At 38.4% G+C, this 27,267-nt stretch overlaps 3 protein-coding genes across 10 annotated transcripts in view; all 3 read right to left on the minus strand.

The window, feature by feature from the left end:
- Positions 1-74: 74 nt before the first annotated feature.
- Positions 75-8,512, minus strand: sh3yl1 (SH3 and SYLF domain containing 1). The gene is made up of 10 exons (XM_008325361.3): positions 8,401-8,512; positions 6,997-7,107; positions 6,301-6,414; positions 5,590-5,654; positions 5,112-5,224; positions 4,371-4,499; positions 4,132-4,276; positions 3,659-3,836; positions 2,708-2,779; positions 75-1,476 (listed from the first exon to the last, which is right to left on the minus strand). Coding segments are annotated over exons 1-10 (1,149 nt in total). The 5' UTR covers positions 8,402-8,512; the 3' UTR covers positions 75-1,255.
- Positions 8,513-11,360: 2,848 nt separating this feature from the next.
- alkal2b (ALK and LTK ligand 2b) lies at positions 11,361-15,823 on the minus strand. Of its 8 annotated transcripts, XR_003051755.1 has the most exons (6): positions 14,437-15,422; positions 13,242-13,295; positions 12,520-12,600; positions 12,215-12,282; positions 12,074-12,118; positions 11,361-11,879 (listed from the first exon to the last, which is right to left on the minus strand). XR_003051755.1 is itself a non-coding variant. In XM_025062450.1 (5 exons), the coding sequence occupies exons 1-4, from the start codon at positions 14,618-14,620 to the stop codon at positions 12,218-12,220; spliced, it is 384 nt and encodes a 127-aa protein (XP_024918218.1). In that variant the 5' UTR covers positions 14,621-15,422; the 3' UTR covers positions 11,362-11,879; positions 12,215-12,217. The 8 variants fall into 8 exon arrangements, 5 of the variants coding, with proteins under 5 accessions (XP_024918218.1, XP_024918216.1, XP_024918215.1 ...); XR_003051754.1 differs by having other exon boundaries at positions 12,074-12,282; XM_025062450.1 differs by lacking the exon at positions 12,074-12,118 and having other exon boundaries at positions 11,362-11,879.
- A 2,800-nt stretch (positions 15,824-18,623) lies between these two features.
- Positions 18,624-27,267, minus strand: part of nhsl1a (NHS-like 1a) — a 13,420-nt gene continuing 4,776 nt past the window's right edge. Inside the window, exons 2-8 of the mRNA XM_008325424.3 lie at positions 27,075-27,182; positions 26,586-26,737; positions 25,558-25,792; positions 25,320-25,451; positions 21,281-25,234; positions 21,100-21,187; positions 18,624-20,782 (exon numbers count right to left, since the gene is read on the minus strand). Of these exons, the coding sequence (XP_008323646.1) occupies positions 20,131-20,782; positions 21,100-21,187; positions 21,281-25,234; positions 25,320-25,451; positions 25,558-25,792; positions 26,586-26,737; positions 27,075-27,182 (5,321 nt within the window). The 3' untranslated portion in view covers positions 18,624-20,130. The remainder of the gene's footprint in view (positions 20,783-21,099; positions 21,188-21,280; positions 25,235-25,319; positions 25,452-25,557; positions 25,793-26,585; positions 26,738-27,074; positions 27,183-27,267) is intronic.

Below are 27,267 nucleotides of genomic sequence, written 5' to 3' on the forward strand. Positions count from 1 at the left end.
GTATGTTCAACTAAAACTTCTTATTCTTTCAAGAAAAACCTGGAATAAAATGGACATTAATAAATTAGGAAGTCTGTTATTTAACATTTATTTATAGCCTTTAGACAACCTTGGATATATTAAAAAAAATAATAAAACACCTCTATCACAAGTGAACCTCATCCTTCTATTAAAAAAGTTGGTAGACAAATCATAAATAGTCAATGTCATAATAGGAAAAGTGCAGACTGTAACAAATCTCACACAAACATCAAATACTGAAAAGAAAGGTTATTAAAAAAATAAACACTTGTTCCAAACCTGTGATAAGACAGAGACAAATAGCGTATATAATATAATAATAGCGTGCAGATTTCCCACAGTGGTTAACACTGAACACTCAACCAACATGACGTTTTATTTTAATCATTAAATAATATAAAAAAAGATCAGCTTTCAATATAAACATTCATATTCACCCATAGTATGGCAGTAACAAGGTATTGGCTTGGGCTAAAGAGCCATTAAAAAGTATTTTGACCAAAAATAGATTTTAAACATTTGGCCTTTTAAAATTCCAAATCCTCCAGTAGAAACAATTTTGCAACATGACACTGATTTATTTATTCCATTCATTTTTTAAATTCACCATTAAAACACTTAATTTGAAGCTTCCTTTGGCATCTTACTACTTAACCCTCTACATCAGTTTTTTATTTCTAAGTACTAAAAGAAATCCCTATTATTTGCCTTTGCAATTTAGGACATTGATATTGGATCAAAATAAATATATTTTCTATCTACATTTCTGGTTTAGATTCGATAACCGCTCAATAATAAAGTTTTACATGCTTAACAACATATTCCCATTTTGATTTGTCTTTATTTCCCTGTAGCTGCTTATACCATGTTTCTAACCAGTATCGAGGTTATAGTTAGGACTTTTGGCCTAATTATAAGTATTTTTCTCTTTCGTGTTACAAAAACAGCATTTGGCTTTTAGAATTTATTCTGTTCTCCCAATCTGAGGCAACGTTTCAGAAAATTTGAACAATTTCTATTTAAAGAGAACAGACTTCAGTTTATACCAATTAAAAAGGTGACTAACTAATTCCCCAACAGTGTGAAATAAAGTGCAAGAATAAGGTAAGGCAGTAAGTGAAGTAAAGCAAGGAACCCAAGTCTCTGATCACTTTAGGAACCTTTCTGGAAAATGACTCCTGTTCTTGATTGTTGACCACAGCTGTCATGCCTCCACTCTGCAGCAGAAGGACACTCAGTAGGTGACAAAGTTGGCAGGGAAGATTCCACTGCGACCGTCTTCTGTTCGCCCCTCCCACCAGTCATACTGGGAATCACTTTTTGTAGTGACAGTGATCCGGTCTCCAACTGAGAAGCTGAGATCTCCTGGCTGCTGACCTACAAATGCATGTACTGCTGTGACCACAGGCTGGTCAGCACTCGTTGATGCTGAGGGTGGCGCTGCTGCTCTGGCTCCTAAAATAAAAGGACATTTAAATATTTAATCACATATTATAATCATTTTTAATTATTTCACAACGGTCTATATTTTGAGCAAACTTTGCTAAGGCGAAACACAAGGCAAATTAGACCTTGAACACTTCACCAAGTGAAAGAAATTCATTTTTATTTACACAGGTCAGGCATATAACCACAGGAGGGAGCTACTGCTTCGCTAAAAAAAACTACATGGACCGTATATCTATAAGGAAAGATGGGACAAACATGGAAAGTGAAAAAAGTAGAGAAAGAAAATTGACGAGAAAAGGGCTACAGAAGACGAACAGCTAAGGGAAGGAAATTAGATAAAGAATTTGCTACACCAAGGATGGAAGATAGAAAATGGTCGAGGAAATAAGTGGAGAAAGGGGTCAGAAACTGAATTAGTAGGACAGAAATAGAAACAGAATAAGAGGTTAGATAGTCAGTAGATAGTAGGGCTGCTTGACAGTTTAAATCTAATACTTATCAACTATGGAAACAAACTGCATTTATTGCACATTAAAAACAGCAAATGTGACATTTTCCTTTCCTTGATAGCTTCCCATTAATTTCAGTATAATATTTAAATATCATTAGGAATGTAGTGTACTAACAGAATCTCTTGGAAACAATTACTAAATTAAAAATATAATACATTTAACAAAGATGTACTTTACTGATCCCAGGCTGGGAAATTGCTTTTTTTTTTAAAATAAAATTCTATTCATTTTGAACATGAATAAAATATCATTTTTTTAAACCACATGACTCGTTTTACATTAAATCCTACAGTGCACCACCAAACAATTATGTTCAAAAGGTTTATAATATACATTATAAACGAAATATAATGGTTGTTTAGTTTTATTTGACTTACAATTTATATATAGTGCTCAGTACTAGATCTTGGCTGGTTCACTTTCAGGAATTGAAGAAAGACCCACACAAGGATATTCAACAAATGAGCTTCTTTTTCTTAGTTTATGTTACCATCTGCTAGCAGAACTGTTATAGTTCTACCTGTCACAGATGCATTGACATTTTCATGCTAAAGTTATGGTAAAATGCATTTGTATTCAATTATTTTATCTGTGTAATTGATTGAAGCCAAAAATTGCAAACTAAAATTTCAATAAAGTCACAGCAGTAGAAGACAGTGATAAACTAGTGTGACTAGAAACAGGCACAGAAGACTAGAGAAGTGTTGTTGTTGGTTGATACTGACCTGAAGTTTCAGATTTATACACAGAGATGCTGGGATAGAGGGCATTCTTACTCCGTGTTCCTGGGGCAGCACCTGGACACAACACAATTAAGTCTGCATTATGGTCTGGTCTTACCGTCTTACTAGGGCCCTTTAACCAGGTCTCACCCTGCCTGTCCTGATATGTCATCGGTTAGTCTCAACCTTCTGTTTTTTTCTGTTCTTTCTTCTGACTTCAGTCTTAGTCTAGTTGTGCACAGATGGCACTCTGGATAGAGCTTTAAACACAACATTCAGGTTAAACTCATTCAGGTCCTGTTCTTTGTCCAGGTTAGCACTTCTCATCAACAGACTTTAATTTATAATATCAAATCCCATATATTTACATTTAGAGCACAAGGACGAGATGGGGTGCCTTCAGCTGAAGTTGTTACTATGTCACTAAGAGAGAATCAATGTGGATGGAGCACTTTCGAATACAGCCAGAAATGTTTGCTGCACTGCTGTGTCCCTCTTTGGTGCCAGGTTTAACAGACATATCATCTTCCATAGCTTTCTGACACAGAGACAGATTTATCCAGACTAACTCAGAGGCTCCTTCTCTGGTTCATCTCACACTCCTTTGGTTAGTAATCAATTGTTAATGTGCAAAAGGTGATAACTGTATGGTGTGTTTTGTTTATATTTCTGCAGTGAAATTTTCAATAACAATTGTTGTTGTTATCAGAATTAAATGCCAAATGCTAATAGATACTTTACATTTAAGAGTTCATTCAAACAAACCTATTGGTACTATTTCTAGTTCTTAATACCAATAGACACGAGAAGATTTTCATCAGCGACACAAACTGACTGTAAGAGATGGCAGTGGACCAGTGATCTAAAAAAAATGTATGTTCTTTTTGACATTTTTATGAAGAAGTTATGAGCTGAAAAACTGTTGTGAAGCCTTTGGGAGACTTGAGACTTTACCAGTGCTGCTCAGTGGTTGCTGGTAGCTGTTTGGTGGTTGCTGGTAGCTGTTTGGTGGTTGCTGGTAGCTGTTTGGTGGTTGCTGGTAGCTGTCGATGTTGAAACTTTGAGGTTCCTGGTAGATGCTTGATGGTTTTTGCACAGCTGGAGCTGCAGGTCTTGCTGGAGGAAAAGACGACTGTAGGAAAAAACAAATAAACAAACAAACCAAAAAACTCAACAAAAACCTTGGTCCTTGCTTTGGTGTTTGTGTCCTGGTCTCCATGTGCATCCTAGACATATATATGACTCTGTTAACCTGGGTCTTTGTTTTTTATAGTCCTAGTCCTGACTTGGTTTTAACCTGCCCTTGTTGGTTGTGACACCAACAGGTCTTATAGCCCTTTACAGTAACTTTTTAAACACATCATATCAAAGTTCTGAGTTTTTCATTCACACCATCTGTAATATAGAGTTTCTTCCTCAGATCTTACCTTTGGACGCATGTTCTTGCTAGTCCACTCTGAGGTGTAGGCCGCGGCGTAGGCATCCAAGATGTGGTAAAGGTCAGCGCACTCTACTGGTGGCTCTACATCCCCATTCAAAATAGCGGAAGCTCGAATATCCCTTGCATAGAACCTGGTAGAGCGAGAAATATTTTTTTTAGATTTAGGAGCAGGGTAATGAACTTGAAGACGGTTAGATCTTACCGCAAGTATGATGTGATACATACTTGCGGTTGGTTTCCTTGCGTTCAATGAGGTAGGAGCCCTCCAAAGAAATACCAGCAAACAAACCTCTGGACCGGCAGTAGGTGAAGACAGCTGCAGTGTTACGCAGTGCCACGTCGGCCTCCACATTCCTGAAAATGACAAAGACAAGTTCCCTTATATTTGTTTTATATTGTTGTCACCTTAAGGGTCTGGGTCTTTTGCTAGTGGCATTCTGATGTATTTTCTTGCCCAAAATACTTAGGGAATATGCAGCGATTGCCTAAATGTCAAAAGTGGTTCTTGACAAAATGGCTTACATAAAATTTTTACTATATGTTGGTAACAACTGCAACAACAACAAATTCAATCCACATGTGACAATAAACTATATATGTCCATAAATAATTATGTGTAATATTGTGAACTTACTTGAACTTGATTTCAAATGAAAACCTAATTAAAGTACTGAAGATCAGAGGAACACAAAACTTTCCAAGACTTAAAAAAAATGTTTCATTGAAGAATTGCCCAAAATCACAGTAATGCTTGTGATTATTTACTTAAAAAATGGTGACATGTTTGACACTGCTGTTCCTTCTGTATGTGTGATTTGGGCCTCACTTATTTTGAGCCTGAGGTAAAATGTTTACACAGAGCTGATTACAGATCAAGTGTTATTGGAAATCAGACAGACTCACAGGCTAACTGACTGCCAAAATAAACCGACCTACAACTGGTCAGACAGACTCACAGGCACTCACCTGCCCATTGGTCCAACAGCCACTGTACAGTTGCCTCCCAATGTCAGGTTTCCACCCATAGAGAAAGCATCAATGGCTCTTCGCTGGTTCAGGATGATCACAAGGTCTGACACCTGAGACCACAAATGCCATGTTAATTGTACACTCTATTACCTTTTTGAATATTAAATAGATAAAATCGAAACTCCATCTGGGGCATTCAAGGACAATCCGAAGGATATTCTGTTAAAGACAATCTATCAGATCCTTTAATATGAAAACCTACAGAAATTGGTTTGAAATGTGAACAATGCTTCATCCTAGTGATAGGTTGTACATCTGCAGGTCAGAACTCTGATCTTTTTCTACATTGAGTAATAGTGGTGCACCTCAGAGCAACTCGTGACTAATTCTTCTTTTGCCCTCGGGCCTTATATGCAGCAACAAAGTCCTTTCGTCGCCACTGTTAGAAGAAAACCTTGCATGACCATAAATTTACCTCCACTCCAATTTCAAAGCCTCCTCCCAAACCAGCAATGCCGATGGCAGAAGGAGCCGACCAACCTGTAACCAGAAAAATCAACAAACACTCTGAAATTAAACATGTTTTTAATTCTTTTTTTCTTCAAGTTTTCTGAAGGTAGAGTGAGTTAAAAACATTTTTGTGAAATATGTAATGCATGTTAATATAAGTTCTAGTTATGATTTCAGCATAAATGAAGGGGTAAGGTTAATATCATATGAGAAAAATAAGCAGAAACCGCAAATATGGCACAATGTAGTAATTTCTCTGACCACAGCAATAGAGACATGTATGGATTTGTTTATACGTTGCCCTGATATATAAAAATATTAAACAAGAACACAAATAAAAAAAGCATAAACAATCTGAAGTATATTGCAGTATGACGAGACATTTTATCGCTCCTATGGTGTTTTATGCAAAGTACTACATTTTCAGCAGCATAGACTGAGGGAAGCAGAAAAACAGAACACAATCACTGCACCTCTGTGCACAAAAGAAGCATTGCAGCTAGTTTGCCTACGGGTGTAACTCTTCAGATTGTCACTGACTACGCCGTTAGGGGGGATTCTGTAAACCACACCCATCAGGTAATCTCCTAAAACATTAGGGAATGAATGATAGTGTGGTATTAAATCCAAAAATAGTGTGTGAATGTGTGTTGATGCTGTAAAGAGGACATCCTACGTCTGTCAGCCAGTCTGGCGATGACGATGCCGCTGCCACCTCTAGCTGTCACCATGAAACCTGCCTTGATGACTGAGATGATGGCCAGACCTTCAGCTTTGGCAATCACATGAGCTGCAGAAACACACAAATCACACAATGCCAGAGAACAAAATAAGTGGGAAAATGTTTAAAATACAAGAAATTCCCTAAATTTTTAAACAAAAAAAAATTTTTCTGGATCAAAGACTGGAACCGTAATTATAACAATTCTCTATATTTATTTTGCATGAAAATTATTAAAGAGACTTTGATCAAAAAGACTAGAAATAAAATCGCTGATCTAGACTTTGACCTACTCTCATACAGACATTTCAAAAAAAAGTTTGCGTAGACCACAAAGTCTATTGACTAGTCATTTTAGCTCCAGTGGACACAGGTTGTTCAATCTTCCACTCCCTCCAGTGGTCAATCTGTGTCCCTGAAGTTAATCTAAAAGGTTTCAAAATGGTAAAGTCACAAAACAACACATATGACCTTTGTGATGGAGGCAGCAAGGGATGCAAAACCTCCTACTTGTCATGATGAAAATTAGTATTTTTCCTCAAGGAATTTTGTATATGGAGTTAAGAAGGATTTATGTAATTGATTAATATTCTCTATGTTTTTTTGGTTAGTGCAAGTGTGAGAGTTTTACAACATAAATATTTTACTTACGGGGGATGAGTTTGTCTGGTCCATTTCTAGCAGAGATCTGAGTAAAGTCCCTCAAGATCTTAGCAGCCTTCTTGGTATCTGACCTCAAATTTGACGGGATAGGATTGCTCACTGCAAAAGGGTTGTGTGCTGTTATTGTTTTGGTCCATAAATCAAATTATTCATTCCAATGCTTATTTCACAACACATTTTTTAATTCAGTCATATATTTTAACTAAAAATATACTTAGTTAATAAAACTATAAAGCAATGATCTGAAAGCCAACAATAGCTTTGAAGCCAAAGGTGTTTTAAAAAACAGCATAAGCAGAGACTGAGAAGACAGGGAAGTAAGAGATACTGGCATAATGAGAGAATGAGAGTCAGCCAGAAACATAATGTAAGATAACTGGTGTGGGATTTGAAGATAAAGACCTGGATCAAAGAATCTGTCAAACTGCATAAACACAGAGTGACACCCGACCAAAACGAAAAGGTAAAGTAGGCAAACCACTTCGACATCCTCTGAATCACAGTCATGAATAAACTATGCATTCTACAGTGAAAACCAGTCCTACAAGTATTTGCTGTGTATGGCTGCGACTTGCCAGGCTTCCATTTTCTGGATTGAATTGGGGACTGGTGTTCATTACATATAGTTTATTAAAAAGCTAGTTTTTTTCCAACGAGTGATAAGGTTAATTAATTGGGATTTAAATATTGACTAAAATAAGCTTGATTACAATTTCTCCATAACGGATGAACTCTCGTGCAACCATGACAATGTCTGTGATTATCATTGTCGTTATTTGCAGTGGTAATATTATTATAAATATTGTTGGTATAAACCAGAAATGCAACACGTTTTACTGCAATCCAAACAAAAACAAACTGCAGTTATATTAATATTAGACATATTCCCTGCAAAAGTAGTAGAAGAAGGTAAAGATGGAAGAAGGTTCTGGAACTTTGATGATTTTTAGCATTTTAGAAGTATTACAGAACTAGAAAGTCAAGTTTAACCATTTCTCGCTTCCTTGGTGCGGTATATTCTCTTTAAGTATGTAACATTATAATTCAAATCAATGAGAATGTTGTAGAACCGGAAAAAACAGGACAACAAATGCACAAAATGCTCTGATACAAACTAATTTCTAGCTTTTTTTTTCCGTCGTCGTGTTTTGTCTCTAACTGTACACAAGAAAACACATGGTAAAAAGAAGGTTCTACGCTCTTTCTTGTTCAGGAACTACAATTTAATAAACCAGACACAAAAGTGGAGAAAATGGCGGTGAAGAGTTTGGGAGCTAAGTCAAGCTAGCTAAATTAGACCAAACATGTTGGTCACGTGAACAAGTGAATAAAGACACCTTACAGAAAAATATTTCAATTTAACACTGACTGCAATCACTAAACGTTACTTACTTTCGCTCTTTTTTGCTTTTTTTTCTTTCTCTACCTGCTCCTGTATCGTTAACAGGTGTACCTGCTTCCTCAGCTCCGACGTCAATGACGTCAGGTTTGGTCTCACCTGACTTACAGGTTCAAAATAATCTATGCCCTCAGTTGTGTTTGACAGGCACAGACACGATTCATAAATTTTCTAATGATTTAGTCTACCGTATTTGTTAAAATCAATGCATTGTTTCGACAAACATAATATTCAGCAAGACATTTCCTGCTTGCCACAATTTTCTCCTAAAATATATTATTTATACAATCTGTGTAATTCTTTTAGATTTTAGAATTTTAGCTTACCTATTTATTTTTGCATTTGTTATTGGTAAAGGTCAGTGCTATTTAGCTAATGTTAACTAATATCATTTAGAACAGAATACAAAAAATAGACTTTTCTTCTTTGATACAAAGAGGTTGAACTCTTGTTCACCATGTTTGAATGCAGTTCATAACAGACGGATTATTTCATTCTCACAGTTAGCACCACTGTTAGCTTCAGCCTGTTCTTGTAAATCCCTCAGCAGGGCAGTAACAGAAAACTGAGTCAAGGCAAGTCCAGGAAACCAAAAACAATCTCACTGTTTTCTTCTTTTACCAAGCTCTTTAAACCCAACCTGTGAAAACACATTTAGCTGATGCTATTTATGCAATAACAGTAATAATGATAACTACAGTGAGATGCAGGGTGGAAAAGTGGAGGCAAGTTACAACATTTTTAATCACTCCAGAAACATTGTTGCAAGGTTAACAAGTTGAGATCTACGATGTAAAAACAAAACAACAAAAGTAACAACAACAACTTTAATGGATTTAATGTTTTATATTGGCTAGTTTTGTTATTGATATTTAAACATTTAAACATTTTGTCTATGTTTATGTTGGTTACACCATATGGTTGATCTTTAGAAGTCCCACCATCTCTCTACGACTCTAATCTCCTGTTTCTTTTAAGCTCTGGACAAACATCAGATTTTATGCACACATCAATCTTACTAATGTGCTTTCTCCACAGTTTTTTTTTTTACTAGAGCGAAACAAGGAACCTGTCACATCTGTTAAAAGTTCCATGGTAACAGAGTTTTTTCTCAGGAAGTTGATCTTTAATTTGCAGATTAATCCAGAACATGACAGACTACTCTAGTCTATTGGGTGAAGGGAAGGTTCTTTAGTCACCTCCATGTTATTCTTTTATGTGAATTTTTATTGATATCTTGATCTCAATCTTCCCTCAATATCTCAGCTAAGTTAAAATTCACATTCACGTTCTTTCCATTTTTTAATCATTTCTATCTAAGGTCTACCACCAGGTTTTTATAACTTTTTCTATTTAAAAATAGGTGAAAAAAAAGCCAATAATAGGTTATACAATTGTCTAAAATTGTTACAAACCCTAAGTTGTAAGATAATGTTAGCTAGAAAAATAAATTAAACTAAAAGAATAAAGGGAAATAAAAATCCTAAAACTACCAAAATATAGCAACATTTAGGGAAAAAAGTCCCAAAATATTTGACAGTCAGCATCAAATGTAAAAGGTTAGCCAAGTACAAAACAAAATATAATTTAGGATAACGCACCTGGAGTTGCCCCCCCCCACCCCCCCAACAATTCACAGTAGCAAACAATTGTCATAAACTGCAAACATCTGGATTATAATTTGAGCCAATGTCTTAATCACACCTCCTCCTGGAATGAACCAATTCATGTTTTGTGTGTCAGTCATCACATATTAGTCACTAACAGCCATAGGTGTGAGTCATGACTCCACATCACCTCACTGATTTCTACTTTATTTTTATTTTTAGTGTTTGCCTTATTTAAAAAAAACCCTCATTGCTTCATTTTGAATTATTTTGAACTATTTATCAGCAAAATGAAAAACATCAACAATCCAAGAACAACAGTGAGTTTGATAAGGAAAAAGATAAGAACAAAAATAGCTTTCAGATTTTTAACACAGTTTAAAATGAGAAGTTAAAGGTAATATTGTCATGTGGAAACAGGAATTTAGGACGACATTTTCTGTAATCATGTGATAGAGAACAGACTTAATTCCAGACCAGACTAAAATCAGCTGCCTGGGCTCTGTTCTGTTCTGTGATGCAGCTGCTGCAACTGAGGATCAACAAGGTGCCCCTGGGTTAAGGTTTTATCAGGTTTTATCATCTATTGTTCTTTATTTAAACCATGAACTTTAGATGAATGTAAAGCTTGTCCCCCCGCACTTACTCCAGGATAAAAAAATTGTTTTAAGTTTTTAAGAATCATATAAAATTTTAGAATTTTCTAAATGAATTGTCTTTTTTATATTCAATTCAAACTATTTTCACTAAATAAAACTTAAAGAATATTCAGCAATTTTGACCAATGTTTGTTAATCTTTTTGCTTTTCTTTTGTCTATTTTATATTAGTGTCGTTTGACCACTAGCCTTTTAGCTGTTTTCCAAGCCAACTACTACCTTTTAATCCATTATGTGTAGCTACAATGTTACACTCTGGATAGATTGTCTTAGTTTTGACAAAAAATAAACAAAGATGTTTTTCTTTAAACTGTTCATCGATGTGTTCAGACTGGTTCAATGTGTGTTTGTGTGTGTGATCCAGATCTTAAAACTAGACTCCAGTTCAATGTTTGAAAAGGAAACATTCACTTTTAACACGAAACTCTGACTGCAGCCAAAATCAACAAAACAGAAATGTGGTTCATCCTGTCAGAAACTTCAACAATCGCTGCTGTTGCTGCAGAGGGATTAAAACTCAAACATCAGTAACTAATGAACCAAACTTGGACTGAGACTGCCTCCAAATAATGATTTTAGAACGTTTTCTCTTATTCAAGTTCAAAAAGAAAATCGTTTAGCTCACTGCACACAAATGACCCTTTGAGCTGATTATCCTCGATTTTCTCTATGGGCTTTTATATTGGTGGTGTGAGCAGTCCACAAAACAAAGCTAATTTAATCTTTGTTACAGTCAACAATTACTTCCTGTTTAGATTTTTTCCTCCGTCAGGCAGAATCCTTCAAAATCAATAAATAACATATTAATTAAACAAACATATTTTATTCCTGTGCTTTTTTATTTTATTTTAAAACAGTCAATGTGGGTTTTAAAGAGTTTGTCCAGTTTAAACTTTTGGTGAAAACTTCCAAAAAACAAAATCCTGCAGTGGACGATGGTTGTCATGAACATAAACAGCGACCAAATTTTATGAAACAAAGTAAAAGTCAGTGAGGAAGCATTCAGTTCAGGATCAGGAAAATCCAAGTCCAGCTTTCTCTCAGGAAAGTTTTCAGATAAAAATGGCCAAAAAAAAGCTGAAAACACAGAAACACCTGTTGCTATTTAGCTGCTGGTGATGACATCACAGCCAATGCTGTGTTTATTAACTGTAGACTTCCTCTTAAGGCTCCACACAGCCCATGATCACAGTGCAACATTCAGAAGCTGTGAAGAACAGAGAGAAAACTTTCAGATCACAGACTGTGAAGAACAGAGAGAAAACTTTCAGGGTGAACCTGAACCTCAACGTTGTGTTAGTACAGCAACCTGCATCTGAATCAAACATGAGTGGAAGGAGACCTCCATGAAGACCTAAACCTGAGGACAATCTGGAACCTACACCAGACTGGTCAAGTCACCTTTTTTCTTCTTTTAGTTCTGGTATGGTCTTCTGTCATATTTGCCTAATTAATGGTGTGGGAACATAAAGAAAAATAAATCCATGAAACAAAATCCATCACATTAGCGATTAAAGGACTGGTCACATGACCATGTCTTACCGTCTATCTCTCTGTGCAGCGTGGACTGTTGGCCAGCTGAGTCAGTAGTCGAGCACATCGTTTAAAGTCTGTGGGATTAAAACATAAACAAAAAAATAGACTGAGATTATGTTTGCCCCAATTGGAATTAGTTTTAGTTAGGAATTATCTTGAATTAGCATTAGCTAGGCAAAGTCAGGCCCATTAGTTAAACAAAATCATGGTTGGCCTTATTACCAATAATCTTTACTGTGCAACTGTTGATAGTACAAACTAATGTGAGTTTGTGTAAGTGCGTGTTTGTTTATGTGTATGGGCACACTCACATGCAGGTACAGTACAGTCTCTTGTGTTGTGATAAAGTCTGTTAAACTGTTTCCTGCACTTTGGGCTAAAATACAGAGGACCTGAAAAAAAAAAGGTCAAAATGTATCATGGTTATTCTTTATTAAGGGACAATTCCAATATTTAAAACAGTAGGATACACTTGATGTAAAATGTGAAGATTGCATGTTAGTCTGTATAGCAAAGCTGCTGCTGCACCAACTGTGGTCAGTTTGTTTTACTGCAGTTAATCTGAGCAAAGGATTTCAAACAATGAAGTCATAAGATATCTGAACTTAAAGCTCTGCTGTGTCTCTGGGTGCTAATGATTTTCTCTACAAAGATAAGTTTGTTTGAGTGAGTGATTCTTAATTGTATTAATATATTGGTTAATGTGAAGACAGTTTAATAACAAAACAGTTTGTTTCCTTTTTTGATTGAAATAATCTTCTCTTAATGAGAAGAAAATAAAACGGGCACTAAGTATTTTCCTGCTCTGTGGTTTGGTGATAGCTACACACTGCACTTCACCCATTTTCTATTAGTAACTATATAAGGTATTAGTAACTGTTTGTGAATACACAAATGAGAACACTCACTCTTAACTGTTTGTAAAACTTGAAACCTTCGTGTATCTGACTTTTTTGTAGACACTGCATTAGTTTAGATTTGAAATTTAAAAAACTGTTAATTTGACAAGCTGCAGCGTCAAAGTTGTTCTCACCTGTCAGGTGTCTGATTAACTTGTCCCTGTAGCGAGGATCTCTGGGGTTCATCTCTGAAAGACCAGAAAGGTCATGTGACACAGGTAGATGCAAAAAAAATGTTGCATTATGTTATTTTTAACATAGATCAAAGCAAACTTTCAAGAAAAACAGCTGTGCGCAAAGCTCACACTAAAGTGCAAGGAAGTAGAAAGATTTAAGTGATTGTTTTCATTAATCAGTTACTAAAATAATCTTTATTTGTCACTGATTTTAAATCTAACAGTGAGTCACAGTGACTCGACATTGTGCACTTCCTGTTTGCCATGAAGTCTGTCTGAAACCTTAAAATCATCAGTGCATCACTATGAAAAATTCATCCTTAAAAATATCAGTATGTATTAAGGGAATAAATGCAACCTCTTCCAATTTGCAGTGAGGTCAACGTAACACAGTGCTACATATCTGAGGATTGAGCAGAGGTGAAAGACAGTGATGTTGAAGAGCTGAGGTGAAGCAGGCATGACTCTGACAAATGGGTCACAGTTCTGCAAGCTCAATCAAAACACTTGCCATCAGAATCCCAGCACAAACACCGGCTGTTGTAGAGTGAAGTCCACTCAGAGAAACATCTCAACAAACAGATGACTGCAGGACCAGACATGTGATGTGTAAAGACGATGGTGTGACCATCGAAACCTCAGGCTGCTGCTACTCTGAGAGTCAGCACCTCCACAACGGTTTTATTGTGTGAGAAAAACTACGAATATGTGCCAAAACATTGGCTTCTTCGTGTAGCAAGTGCTGCCTGTGTCTGAGAAACTGATGAAGATCAAGTTAAGATCATGTCAAGTTCATATCTGACTGACCGGCTCCAGGTTATTGGCTCCAGACGTGCTCTCCATTCAGACATCTTTATCTTCCTATACATCTGTGTGACGGCAGCAGACATTCATAGCTCTTTACTGTTTACTTTACTGATAAATAATCAACAAGTAATTTCTTAATGATTAAGGCATGTTTCAGGTTTTTAGTGTGTCTGCACACCAAAGTCTCTCGAGAAAATGAGTGATTTTAGCTCCAGGGTTCTAGTGAGATAAAATCAATGATTTTCTCCAGCTGTGAATTTTCAGCAAACACCATTTTCAAAATATTTAAGTTATTATTCCTCGGTCTGACACCTGCTGTGGGTATAGCTGTGGAGCTGGTACTAACCCAGTCCCTGTTGTGACCTGCTGACTCTGTTTTCAGTTTTAGCAGGGTGTCGGTTCAGTACCGCCTCCGTCCTTTCTTTCCTTAAACCATAGCTTCTGAGAAAAGTAGCAGTGGTGAGGGGCCCGATGGCAAACAGCAAGATGACAATTGTGAGCAGGTAAGGAAACCGAAGTAACAGCAGCATCGCTGCGAACCTGAAAAGAGACTATACAATCAGATCAAAAAAAGAAAAGAAAAAAAAACATTTAGCAAACTGGGGAAAAAACCCCTGCCCAGTTAGAGCAAAGAACAAAAAAAAACATCAATCACTGAAGTGATCTGCAAATGTAAGAAACATAAACAGGATGTAACAAAACAAAACTAGGAGATAACTTAATGTAAGGTCAACCTTAAGGTTAGCAAAAGAGTTTACAAGACAGCTAAAAGTGCCAACATTGCTAAAGTACCTTAAAGATAACTAAGATTTATTCTATTTTGTTGATAGCATTTAAAATTGCTAATATTTATTACCTTAATATATAAAGAAAACTTTTCCTTACATAATATAAAGAGGAGACAGAAAGACCAGAGGCGAAAAGAGTTTAAGAAGAAGATAATCCAAATTAGATGAAAAGATCATTTGAGAAGGAAATAAGACAAGGGTTAGGCACGTTGTCAGCAAGGTTGTAGAAACCTTGATTTAAAATCGTCTGTAAAGGTAAATAAGAGTCGACGAGACAACACTTAACTTATCCAGATATGAATTAGCTTAAATTTGGTTAAAAGCTCGCCTATTAGTCAAAAAGAACAATACAATTCCACCAACCGGCACATCATTTTTTTGATGAAATAGTACTAGTAAGGGAAACACTTGTAACAGCTGTTGTTTATTTGGCTTTAAAGGCTTAAAAAACTTTTGAGTCAAAATATTTTCTGCTGTGATATAGAAATTAAAATACTTTCGAATGCAAATAGTGTGAACTTTTTTTTAGAGTTTGCAGCGTGCCTAAAAATAGACCCTGCTTACCTGTCTTCCTTCTCCTCCTCCTGGTCCCGGTTCTTCTCACCTGGTTGTCCTCTCTCTGTCCTGGAACTATATATTCTTTAACCTGGACTTTTCTGGAACAGTATTCCGAACTCCACAACCATCCTACACCGGCTCGGGTATGCAATGGAGCCTATAAACTACGATCCTGGTACTGGTTTTCATGCATGTATTCTGCGGACCGACGTGAAAACGTCCAGGTCTGGACTGGACTGAGTGCAGGTTTTTGGCGCAGACTATGCGAACTCCCCTGTCCTCCTCCTTCGTAAAGTACACGAGCTTTCCTGCAAACACGGACGTGTGAGGGTACGTCATGACAGTTTTAAAAAGGGAAAGTTATGACAGATGACATTTACATCCTGCCTGTACAACATCGCCCCCAATCGGCGCCTAAGAAAAAGTACTACAGTGACGTCAGTGGATAAAGGGACGAGTGAGGTTTACAAGAATCTTGTAAACTGCTCTCTGTCTGTCGGTGTTGGAATGTCTATAACACACTGGCTACGATTCTCTTTATTAAGTCACATAAAGAATATCAGTGATATGTTTGTAACAATCTTCACCTTCAGTTGTGTGTTTTTATCTTACAGCCTTTAAGGTAAGATTTGATCTTTTGTCTAAATGACGAGCGTTTGGCTAATTGTTGACTCCTCGAGCTAACTTTAGTTTAGTTCTCGTCTTTTTTTCTTTCGTTAGTTATCTGTTAGATATTCTTATATAGATAGTCTTCAAGCCAAAATAAGAACTTGTTAAGGCTGGATAATATATCTGTTATGATACATATTTTTATCTAATAGTTTTTATTTGTATATGTCTATCTCCACACACACACATGTTTTTTGTAAACTAACTTACAAACATTCAAGGTAAATGATGCTTTTGTTTTTGCTCATTTAAAGACGTAGACAATAGTTGAGGATCCGGTATCTTGTGGACCTCTGCCATGAGGTTCCTGAGGGTTTATCTGTGGACCAGAACATTCTCCTCCTAACATTGTTAGGTTGACTAAACACATTGTCAAACTTTAAATTCTTCAGGAATCCCTCAGTGAACCTTCCAAAAGCCTTTAATGATACAAAGATTTTTGACATTCCTTTTGGCAACAATGTGCAGATCCAATATTTGATTAGGTTAATCCTTACATCCTTTTAATAACATCTACAATGGTTACACCACTGGGATCAGGTAATCGCTGCTGCACTCCAGCTTCCATGACCAAATCAATATCAACGTAAGTCTACGATAGATTCAAAATCTGTTCATGTCTTTATCCCAGTGTTTTTATCTTGTTATCAGGATGTCTGTGCCACCACTGTCCAAAACAGATTCAGAGCGGATCCATCATGTTGTTGTTGTTGTTGTGGTTCAATAGTGTAGCGGTTATCATGCCTGTCTTACACATCTGCCTTAAACACAGAAGATCCTGTGTCAACTTTAAGTTATCGTGAAAGTTGTTCTACCAACAGTCAGGATTTATCAGGAATGTGCTCGTGTGTTATAAACCTGTATTTACTCAGGCTCCCACAGAAGGTTGTTAATAGAACCAACATCCTGGATCTAAATGTTTTCTCACGGTAGTCAAACTTAGGGTGTAAACACCATTCACTTGTTCCACACCACACTGGTGTTTGGTGTGCATCCCAGGTTTGGAAGGTGTCTAACAACTTCTAATCTCTGTCCAAACAGGTCTAATAAACCTACACTTCTGAATCCTCCTGTACCATGAACCAAAACAACATCAAAATATTGTAGCTCTTTTCTGGGTTAAAAAACCCTCTGGTACTGGGCCACAGGACCTTGGTACTCTAGGGAGGTTCTGTGAATTCTGTCACAATAGTAGAGATGCTGGTTTTACTGCAATGGTGATGGAGGGAAACAACACACACACACACACACACACTGTTCTGTTCAGCTAATTTTCTGTTCACACATTCATATTCACATGCACACACAGAGAAAGGCCAAAATGAATGAAACCACAGGTACTCAAAACTATCTCCCAACAGTCAGAGTCAGGTTTCACTCTACATACTCCTGTTAGGTTAAAAATCTGACTTTCACCTACAATTATCAATGAGGACGGATGACACTGTTATGTCACTCAGACATTTTACAACAGGAAATTAAACTTTTTAAGTCACTCACCATCACACACAAACCTAGCTTGGTCAAATTGATTAAAATGTATTTACTGAGTAAAGTAAATTTGCCCAGGAATTAAGCCCACACTGACAAAGTTGCCGCTGTGGTCAATGTAAGTGGATTAAATCTGAACAAAGGATTTTAAACAATTAACCAACAACAATCAACACATTTAAACTTGCTGATGAAAGCAGCAGCGGATCACTCTCTGTGAATAGAGTGCGATGTTACGTATTAAACAGTTACAAAAAAATTACTGAAAAAAATATGTAGAGGAAATAACAATGGAGGGTTTTCTGTGACAGTCAAAGGTCTGATGGGATGTGCAAATGACCCAGATTATACACAGGCTGGTTCTACAAGTCACTCAGGGTCATTGTGTGTCCGTGGGCATGTTAGCCTGGTTTAGACATGAATCACGATTCCAGCAGCAGCTGCTCAGATCCTTTGACCGCAAGCAACATGTGATCTGGTTTCAGTGGTTGCCGCAACACGACAGGCCATGTCCAAATGACATGCCAAATCTTCAGTGAAGTTTTAGGGCATAGGTGTATAAATCAGTTTCAGTACCTTTTATTCCTAAGGGAATCTAATTTGTCAGGGCCCATGGATGAGGAGTAAGGAGCAGTTGCATGAAGACACTGAGCTTTTGTTTTTGCTCAGGTTGAACCAGAAACTGATTTTAGAACATGTACCATGTACATATGTACACACACACACACATATATATATATATACACACATATATACATATATGTATATATGTATACACATATAAATATATGTACATATATACAAATATGTATATGTGCATATGTGAAGGACCTTCTACACTTTTGTTCTAATATATCTATATATATCTATATCTATATATTATATATAGATATATATTAACATATGTGTATATATAGAGCGAGAGAGATAGAGAGAGAATAACCCTATACTTACACCAATGTGTTTCAAATTTGAAACCTACTCGTGTCTTAAGTTCTAGTGGAACCTCCAGAAACCCCCAGTTGACCTAATTTTCTATCTATATGAACGTGAAAAAAAAGTTTGAAGACCAAAACACAATTTTAAATTCCATTTGGTCACGTCTGACAGCAGACACCAGATACTAAGTCAGACCAGATGAGGGGACAGAAACATCGACACCACTCTGTGGCTACGAAGTCATACTGCAGCCAGTGCAGAAACAAGGCAACGTTTACAGACACTTGTTAACACATTTTTTCTATTGGTTCACTCTTCCACACCATGGCCCTAGAGAACAACCATAAAATTAGTGATTTTAGCTCAAAGGAAGATAAAAGCTGTTTATCAGCTGCTGCCTCCTGTTGTCAGTTCACGTCACCGAGGTCAATCTGAGCAAATGTGAAAGAAAGAGCGTGTTTGTAAAATTACCATCCACTGTTGGACGTCCAGCTTTATCAAATTAAATGAAGATGAGGTCTAACGGTCATATGGAACAAAAACAAACAAGCGAGTATTGTTTATTAGTTAGAAGTTATTCTTTATTTTTTGAATGTATAAACTTTTTCTATTTATATATCACAGCATTTTTAACAACCTATACTTTCACCAATCTGTATCTAGCACAGTGAGTATTTACTGCAATTTCCTAAAAAATTCAAAATCTTGATTTTATTTTACTCCTAATAGATTGCTTCAGAATTAAGGATTATCAAGGCGCATATACAGCTAAATAAATAATGTGCTACAGTTATCATGACTCGTCTGCGTCTGCATACATTTTGGGAGATTAAAAGTTTACTTTCAATGCAATTGCATTGACTTAATGGTCTAACACTCCTAACAATAACAATGAGAAAATTGTATAAAACAAAAGTGAATTAGCTTTAAGCAAAATGGATGAATGCATCCAAACAATAAAAGATGAAATTGCGAACAGTTTGAGGTAAATCTTTGTGTAGCTATATAAGAAGATAAATTGGGAGCATCTGAAAGTGACCTGTATGTAGATTGTGCTCTACATAAGGATCAAACATTTACCAAGACAAGGTGATCTTGAAGGAATCTCTACAAAAATAACAAAAATGTGGCAGCCAGTAAAGGCCGCATTTGCTGTCGACACAGCTGATTTTTATGAGAACCCATTTTGTTGATCTCACTTGTAAAGTTTTTCACCTGGGCAGACAATGAGTAATGAATAAGAATATTTTTTTATTTACTAGCCCAAAACTTTAATAGTCAGTATGGATGAGGGCGAAAATATTTGGACTAGCAGTGATTCTGATCCTCCTGACACGGTAGGATTGATGCTAAAGCGCGTAGGCTGTGTTAAACCAGGTTTGGTGGTTTTATGATTCAAACTGATTTACACATCACACATGATATTTTGTGTTAGTAGCTCCACCTACTAACCTACTACGTCCAGTTGCCAGAGTTTGAAAAAAAAAAAACCCACCTAACTGTAAAACTGATGGCATGGCAAGATGATGCACAACAACACTTTGATGAGATGAGAAGATGAGACATCACAGAGCAGATCCACTTCCTATAAAATCCTACTGTTCCCATTTGGAAATCTCCACCAAGCACTGTCTGACTTCTCCATCACATGTTTCTGTAGGAATGACATCCCCCTCTTCTTCCTCTTCTTCATTTCTCCCTTCAAATATGGCTGTCATTGGTGCAGCGTGAAGGCGGCAACGAGCAGCAAAGTGCCGGCTGCTGGAGCAGGGAGGAGTAAGGGAGCGAGGTCGGCCGGAGGAGGAGAAAAAGATGAACGGGGAGGACAAGGAGGAAGTCTTTCCGTGATATCTTTGTCCTAATATCCAAGAAAATCTTGGAGAATTTGCAGACACTGATGTTTCCAGAGCTGGGTTGAGTTTGTTCAGAGTAAATGAGGAGATCAAGAGTTCTTCTTGGAATGGCTCTAGTGGCCTTTGCAACAACGATGTACTCTTCCCGCCATTGTTGACATTTGCATAAGGAGCAGCTTTGCAAAGCCGCTCTACAGCAGATATTCGTGACGATATGTCCGAACGACTACCTTTCCTCAGCAGAAGCGCCTTGAAGCTGTCACTCGTCATGGACTTCTTGGGAACTATGTCTTGAAAATGAGGTGTATATTCATTTGGGATGCTCGGGGAAGAGAAGGATGAACAAGAAGAAGCAGAGAAGGAATCTCCTCTTCCTAGCATCCTCCTTTTGGACCTGAAATAAACAGGAAAAATTAGAGTTTTGTGTTTTTCTGGCAGAGACTGCCAAAAGTTAAGATTCCTTTTGGAAGATTTGAGGAATCAATTTAATTTTGGAATACAGAAGGGACTAAAGGAGAAAGGACCTAGAAGCTGGTACTTTACCAAACACCAAAGACCTGAACCCAGACATTGGAACATTGATACTGTACCTTTTCACATTTCACTGCTCCATGGATGCAGAAAGATGATTTACATTAGACACATGAAACTCATTAAAATTACTGGATGGAATAGTACGTAAACTCAAGCATGGTAAGGGTTAACTTTTACCTGTGGATGGCGACAAACAGATCCTCCGTGGTTCGTGGTTTACCAGAATCAAACATCTGATCAGCTGAGATACTGACAAATTGGTTGTCTAGACACAAATAGAAGAACGAGTGGTGTTATAAATACTCAGTACCAATGCTACATAGTTACCAAAGGCTTAAAGAGCACAACTGTTTCTTACCGTCTGGATTCCAACCAACTTCTCTTTCCTCCTCTTCTGGCTCTTCTTCATGAATCAGTAGGTCTGGAACTGACAGATCCTCTGAAAGTCTATCTGTGGACAGCGCACTGCTGAGGCAGGACTGGGTCTGATCAGTGCAGGACACTTCAGAGTCACTCATCTGTGGAGTGAATGTGACTGCAACGTCTTCTGTCTGATCAGTTCCATTTTTAGTTACATCACGTTCTTCTCCTGAAGAAGAGCATGGTGATAAAGACGAGGGGAAGGCTTCAAAAGTTGATGACATCATTAGGAGTTGCCTCTTCACCCGCATCTTTCTCTTCTTCCTGGCTTTTTTCTTTTCAGATGAATTCATTGGGATCATCATGGGAGTCTGTCTTTTTTCCATCTTCTTGTTTTCTTCTTCATCCTTGATCAACGAACCACAGTTGGTCTGGGTACTGCTCCCAGGTGCCTTCAAGTTTCCTAAGATGCTTGAATTCTCCAAAGGCTCTGTGCACATGGTTTCAGTCATAGTATTCGGGTCACAATTTAGCAGTGATGTTTCTTGTGTGTTCCATGTTCTACTTGGGCCTGTTACTGTTATTTGGGTGTCACTGTCATGGGTCCCTGAGTTCACTAGGGTGCTTAAATTTTCCATGGATTTCCAGGGTCGAGATATGGCATTGATGTTCCATGAACTGCTACGGGTGCTTAAAGCCTCTGAGATAAAGCAGTCCTCCAAGGTGCTATTGGTGCCTATGATTTTTCCTGTTGTAGTCTCAAATATACTCTCGGAATCTTCAAGAATATTCTTAGGCCTAAAAAGCTCCTTTGGTAGGTTTAAGTTTGGCTTCTTGTGCAGCACTGGTGACTTCTCCAACTTAATGGATCCAACCAGTGACCCATAGGTGCTATCTGTTAAGTGTACTGATGTCTGTTTTGTAGAATCAAGGTATGATGCTTGAAGCCCAGAACAGGATATTGTGGCCACATCTGTAGGTTTCTTTTCTCTAGGTTCTGGTTTGGCTTTAGGAGATGAGCTAAGCCCAAGAATGCAAAGATCAGGTTTTTTGGGCAAGACTGGCTTCTGTGGAAACCTAGGATTGACTGGATGACTTGTCGTTTCTTTCGGGTACTCTTTTAAACTAGCTACACTATGGTTTCTCTCTGACAGGTTTTTAATTTCTTTCTCTTTTCCTTGGAGATTGTTTTGATTTGATGCTGAGATTGTGCAGTCTAAAGACATTGCCAAGCAAAAAAGTTCTGGATTTTGTGGTTCCTCTGCAGATAGTTTAATTTCTTGTTCTTCCTGGAGACATGGTTCATCAAAATGTTCTTTGTCGGATGACATTTTCACCCTTGGGCAATCAGGATCAGAGATAATAAGGTTTTCTTTTGACACTAAAATGGTTATACTTGTATTCCTGTTAGCAGAGCAAGGATTCTTTTCATCTGCTTTGTGTTTAGTTTGAAACTGATCTGAAACGAGGGGACCAACATTAACTTGACCTATCTTAACATCAATATTAGAAAGGTCATTCGGATTAATGTCTCTTGAAACACAGTTGGTAGCCAGAAGTCCTTTCATTTTTTCACCAGAAATTACCTGTTCTAAAACAATGGAATTACGGGGACTCTGTCTGACAGCATATGAGTAAGGAGGAGGAGAAGGGCGAAAAGAAAATGGTAAAGGAGGAGGTGGTGGAAGTGGTGGAGCAGTTAAAGAAAGACGTAGAGATGGATGCAAAGATAGTTCAGAGAGTTTGGTAGAACAATGACTAAGAGCTGTAGTCGGGCATAAAGGAGGAAAAGGACAAGGTGTAGAAATGTTGGAAGAGGGAGCAGAGGGAGAAGTTTGAGGAGAGGAAGGTAGTGGAGTAAGAGATAGATGTTGTGGAGAAAGATCTCCAGACAGTTTAGCAGACGAAAGGGGAGACATGTGAAGGAACAAAGGAGAAGGAGATAGAGGTGGTGGAAAAGGAGTTGCAGAGAAGGAGAGGGTGGTAGAGATTGGTAAGCAGGGACGAGGAAGAGGAGGTGGTGGAGGAGGAGATACAGAGACTTTGGCAGAAGAAGGAGAACATGCCATCGGCAGAAACAATGGAGGAAGAGGTGGAGGTAGTGGAAGAGGGGGAAGTAAAGGTCCAGCTGAAGACAGAGATGAAGCTTCAGGCATGCATGAGAGAGATATCGGTGGAATTGTTTGATGAGGGGCTACAAGTTCCTGCAACGTAGTAGAATAAGTAACAAGAGGAGCTACAGAAGGTCCAGAAATAGGAGGAACAGGTTTGCTGGAGTAAGAAAGAAAAGGAGATGGCTGAAAAGACATTTCAGAAAGTTTGGCAGAGGATGGAGGAGATGATGTTGTGCGTGGAAGAGAAAATGGTGGTAAAGATTGGGCTCCATTGAGTTGGTCATACGTAGCAGAAGCAAGTTGCCAGGGTGAAGGAAGAGGAGAAGGTGGTGCAGGAGGAGCTAAAGAGAGTTTGACAGAAGGAGAAATGGTAGATGGGCATGAAGGTTGTGTAGGGGATAATGAAGTGAAAAGGTGAGAAAAAGTAGTGCTGGTAGAAGCAACAGAAAGTTCAATAAAAGAAGAAGACACCAGGAAGGGATCAATAGGATCAGGTGGAGCCTGATTGTAGGTACAGGGGATTAAAGCCTTTTCAGAGGAGCTACGCTCTGGTATTGGAGGAGAAGCAGGTGCAGATGGCAAAAGAAGAAGAGTGCCCTTACAAGAGTATTCTGGAGACATACTGGAGGATAGAGAGGTGGTAGAGGAGTGGGAGGAGACAAGTGATGATTTCCTCTCTGGAACTGGTGGTTTTTGTTTTCCTTCAGTCCAAGAGTTCTTCCTGTGCAGTAAGGTAAATGGAAGCGACACAGGAGGGTTAGATATGTTTGGTGAGGTAAGGGGGGATGGGGGTTGATGGGAGAAAACTCCTGGAGATGGTGTAATAGAGAAGGGAGGAGTAAGAGGGGAGGACAAGGGAGTTCCAGTTAAGGGGGTGTTGGAGTCACTTGAGTAGCCACTAGAAGGAGATGCAAGGTGTGGTAGATCAGAGGAGTTGCTGGTAGATGTGTGAATAAATGTCAGCATCTCCACCTCATCAGTTGGTGTTGCCTCAAGGTCTGAGGACTCAAAGGCTACGTTTGTTGTGCAGGTCATGCCACTCTGGTGTATTTTGGCATTTCCACGAGGAACCCAAGGATCAAGACAAATGTCATGAGGAGATGTATTAGGCTCCTGACGGGTACTGGAGGAGGTAAGTGAAGATTTACTACAACCTGGCCGGCGCCTTAGAGAATCTGAACGTAAAGGTAGAGGAGGCGGGCGCTTAGACTTACGGAGGGATATTCTCCCAGTATAGGAGTGGGATGAGGATGAGGAGGTCCTTTTCACCTGATGTAGTGATTTAGAGGAGGTAGTCCTACCTGAATACAGAGAAGTGGTATCAGGGTATGCTGGTGAGGAGTGACCAGAAGACAGAAGGGGTTTGCAACCTTCCTTCCACTTCTGCCCAGTGCAATCACTTTGGACACTTGAGCTTTGAGAAAAGGGTCTGTAGCTCCACCCTTCAGCATTATCCTGGTGTTGGTGATATGGAGTCAGTCCATTGGAAGACTGGTGATCAAAGTGAGATTCTAAGACTGGGATTGATGTAAGGGAGCAGGAATAGTGGGAAAGAGGCCTTTCTGGTCCCAGGCTGTGGCTTGGAGTAGAAGGTAAAGAAGATGAAATTAGTTGTGGTAGGACTCTTGTAGACAGGTCAAGATGCAGTGAATGGTGTCTGTAACTGCTCAACATCACTTCCTGCTTTGGTGCTTGAATCTTCCCTTTTGATAACTGCTCGAGTTTCATGATTTCGGTCTTCTCTTCCTCTTTTTGTTGATCTAAGGAGGTGCAGGAGGGAAAAGGTTGTACTACTACAGAGAGCTGACCAGGACCACCTAAGGATGGATCTGGAAAAGCTGACATTCAAGAGAAAAATTAGTACTAGATTAATTCTTTTAACAATGCATTCATTTGATGGTTCTGTTTGGATGAAATTTACACCTGGCTTCCTGTTAATGGTTTCAGGAGTCTCATTCACTGTCTTGTGGCGAATGAGTTTAGAGGGATGGCGAGTCATAGAGTCCACATTGGAGCAGGTTCTCTTGAAACTTGCCTGACGATCAAAACTCTCACCTTAGAAGTAAAAGAAATACCAATAATGAAGTTGTCAAGAGCTGAGTCACACTCAAGTGTTGGAGTAACGTTAAGTTCTTAAATTAGGTCCACTTAGGTTTTCTACCAGTGATATTGATCGGTACGATATCACTAGGAACTGCCTCCGACTGCCATCTCGTTTTCTCCTCTGGGGTTGGGAGTCGAGAGTTTGGTTCCACCTCCAGGTTACCTGCCAGTTTCTCGGCAGGTACAAAGTCGTCCCAGCTGCTGTTGAGGTGAACTGGGTTCAGGACCAAAGGAGTCATTGGTCGGACGTGGTTTAGGAAGAACTGTTCGTCCTTGTGCGAAGACGTAGAAGACTGTAAGCAATTAGAACCACAAAACTGATCACGATAAGTGGAAGCCCCATGTAGACAACGGCTCTATGAAGGACTAAGTCCACTTTCTGTTGTGATATAAACTATTTCACATGAGGTCATTTTACCTTTCTGCTCCAAACTGAAAAGTTGAAACAAACTGAAAAGCAAGACTGAGAAAGAAAGTCCAACAACATGGATTTCTGAGAGTATAAACAGAGAAGACGGGGAGAAAAAACAAATAAACACAAGGAAATAAATGCATTAGAAGAAATGAAGGAGAGACAAAGAGATTATATTTGATGAGAGAAGACAAAAGAAAAAGAAAGGAGAGGGACAAGGAGACAACAACAAAGAACGGTAGTGGATAAATGGCAGACATGGTAGAACAGGGAGAAAAGGGGAGAAGAGACAGGATTGAAGATGAAGAATATGAATGAGGATCAGAGGAGAAGACAAGAAGAGACTGGAAAAGAAAAGACAAAGGTGATATGAAAAGAAGACAAGGAAGCTTATAACCAAGGCTGTAAGCTAATTGAACAGCAATTTAACTGTGGGGTTCTTTAGAATTAGCTAGGACAGTAGGTTATAGAACAAAGTAGGATAATTAGCAACATAAAATGCCTAATAATACATTTGAACAAAAGCAACAACAACAAAAAAAAGAAGGCTAAACCACCTGCGAGGGAAACCAGACTTTCTGACAACAGCATTTTGCTCTACTGCAGCCTCATTAATATTCATGAGACTGAGTGTGTGTGTGTGTGTGTGTGTGTGGAGGGAACCAAGGACCAACCATTTTTCTGCTTCTATTTTTCCAGCTGATGTTGCTGCTTGTGCCTTCTGACTGGTCCAGAAGGCCGTATGAGGAGGGAGAGTGGGTGGAGCCTGGTTGGTGGAGGTGTGCTTCCACAGAGACATGTTCTTGAGTCAGCAGACTGTTACACACTGTATATAAAACGCACATACACACACATACAGATTAAATGGTGACACACAGCACTGCAGCAGTGGTGATGCAGTTTGGGATATTAGTTCATTGGATGATGGTCTGCTGAACTGCTGCTGCATCTTATGGTCCCTTAGTGACACTAATGAAGGCAGCAGTAGAGCTGCAGGTCCTGTGTCCTTGTAAGAAGAAAACACTGGTTTTCTCCACTGAACTTTTATATTGGATAGTACGTAGTTTGCTAACTTTAGTTGCCTAATAAGAGAATTGAATTAATTAATTCATTAGTTTTACAGTTATAACTCAAGTTACTGATGAAAGGATCGATTTTCTCACCACTCAGGTCTTCTGCGCTGCCAGATCGTCTCTTTGCAGGTACAAAGACCAGATCCTGGTTCTGCTTCTGGGTAGTGAAGTGGACCGACCATTTACTGTCGCCTGTTGCTGAGAGAAAAAGGGAGAGTGTGTGTTTGAATTCTTTTATAGAGAGAGCACACAGATGATCACAGCACTATTCAAGGTGACCTCA

This window comes from Cynoglossus semilaevis, chromosome 14, assembly GCF_000523025.1.
Source record: "Cynoglossus semilaevis isolate Cse_v1.0 chromosome 14, Cse_v1.0, whole genome shotgun sequence".
Classification (NCBI taxonomy): Eukaryota; Metazoa; Chordata; class Actinopteri; order Pleuronectiformes; family Cynoglossidae; genus Cynoglossus; species Cynoglossus semilaevis.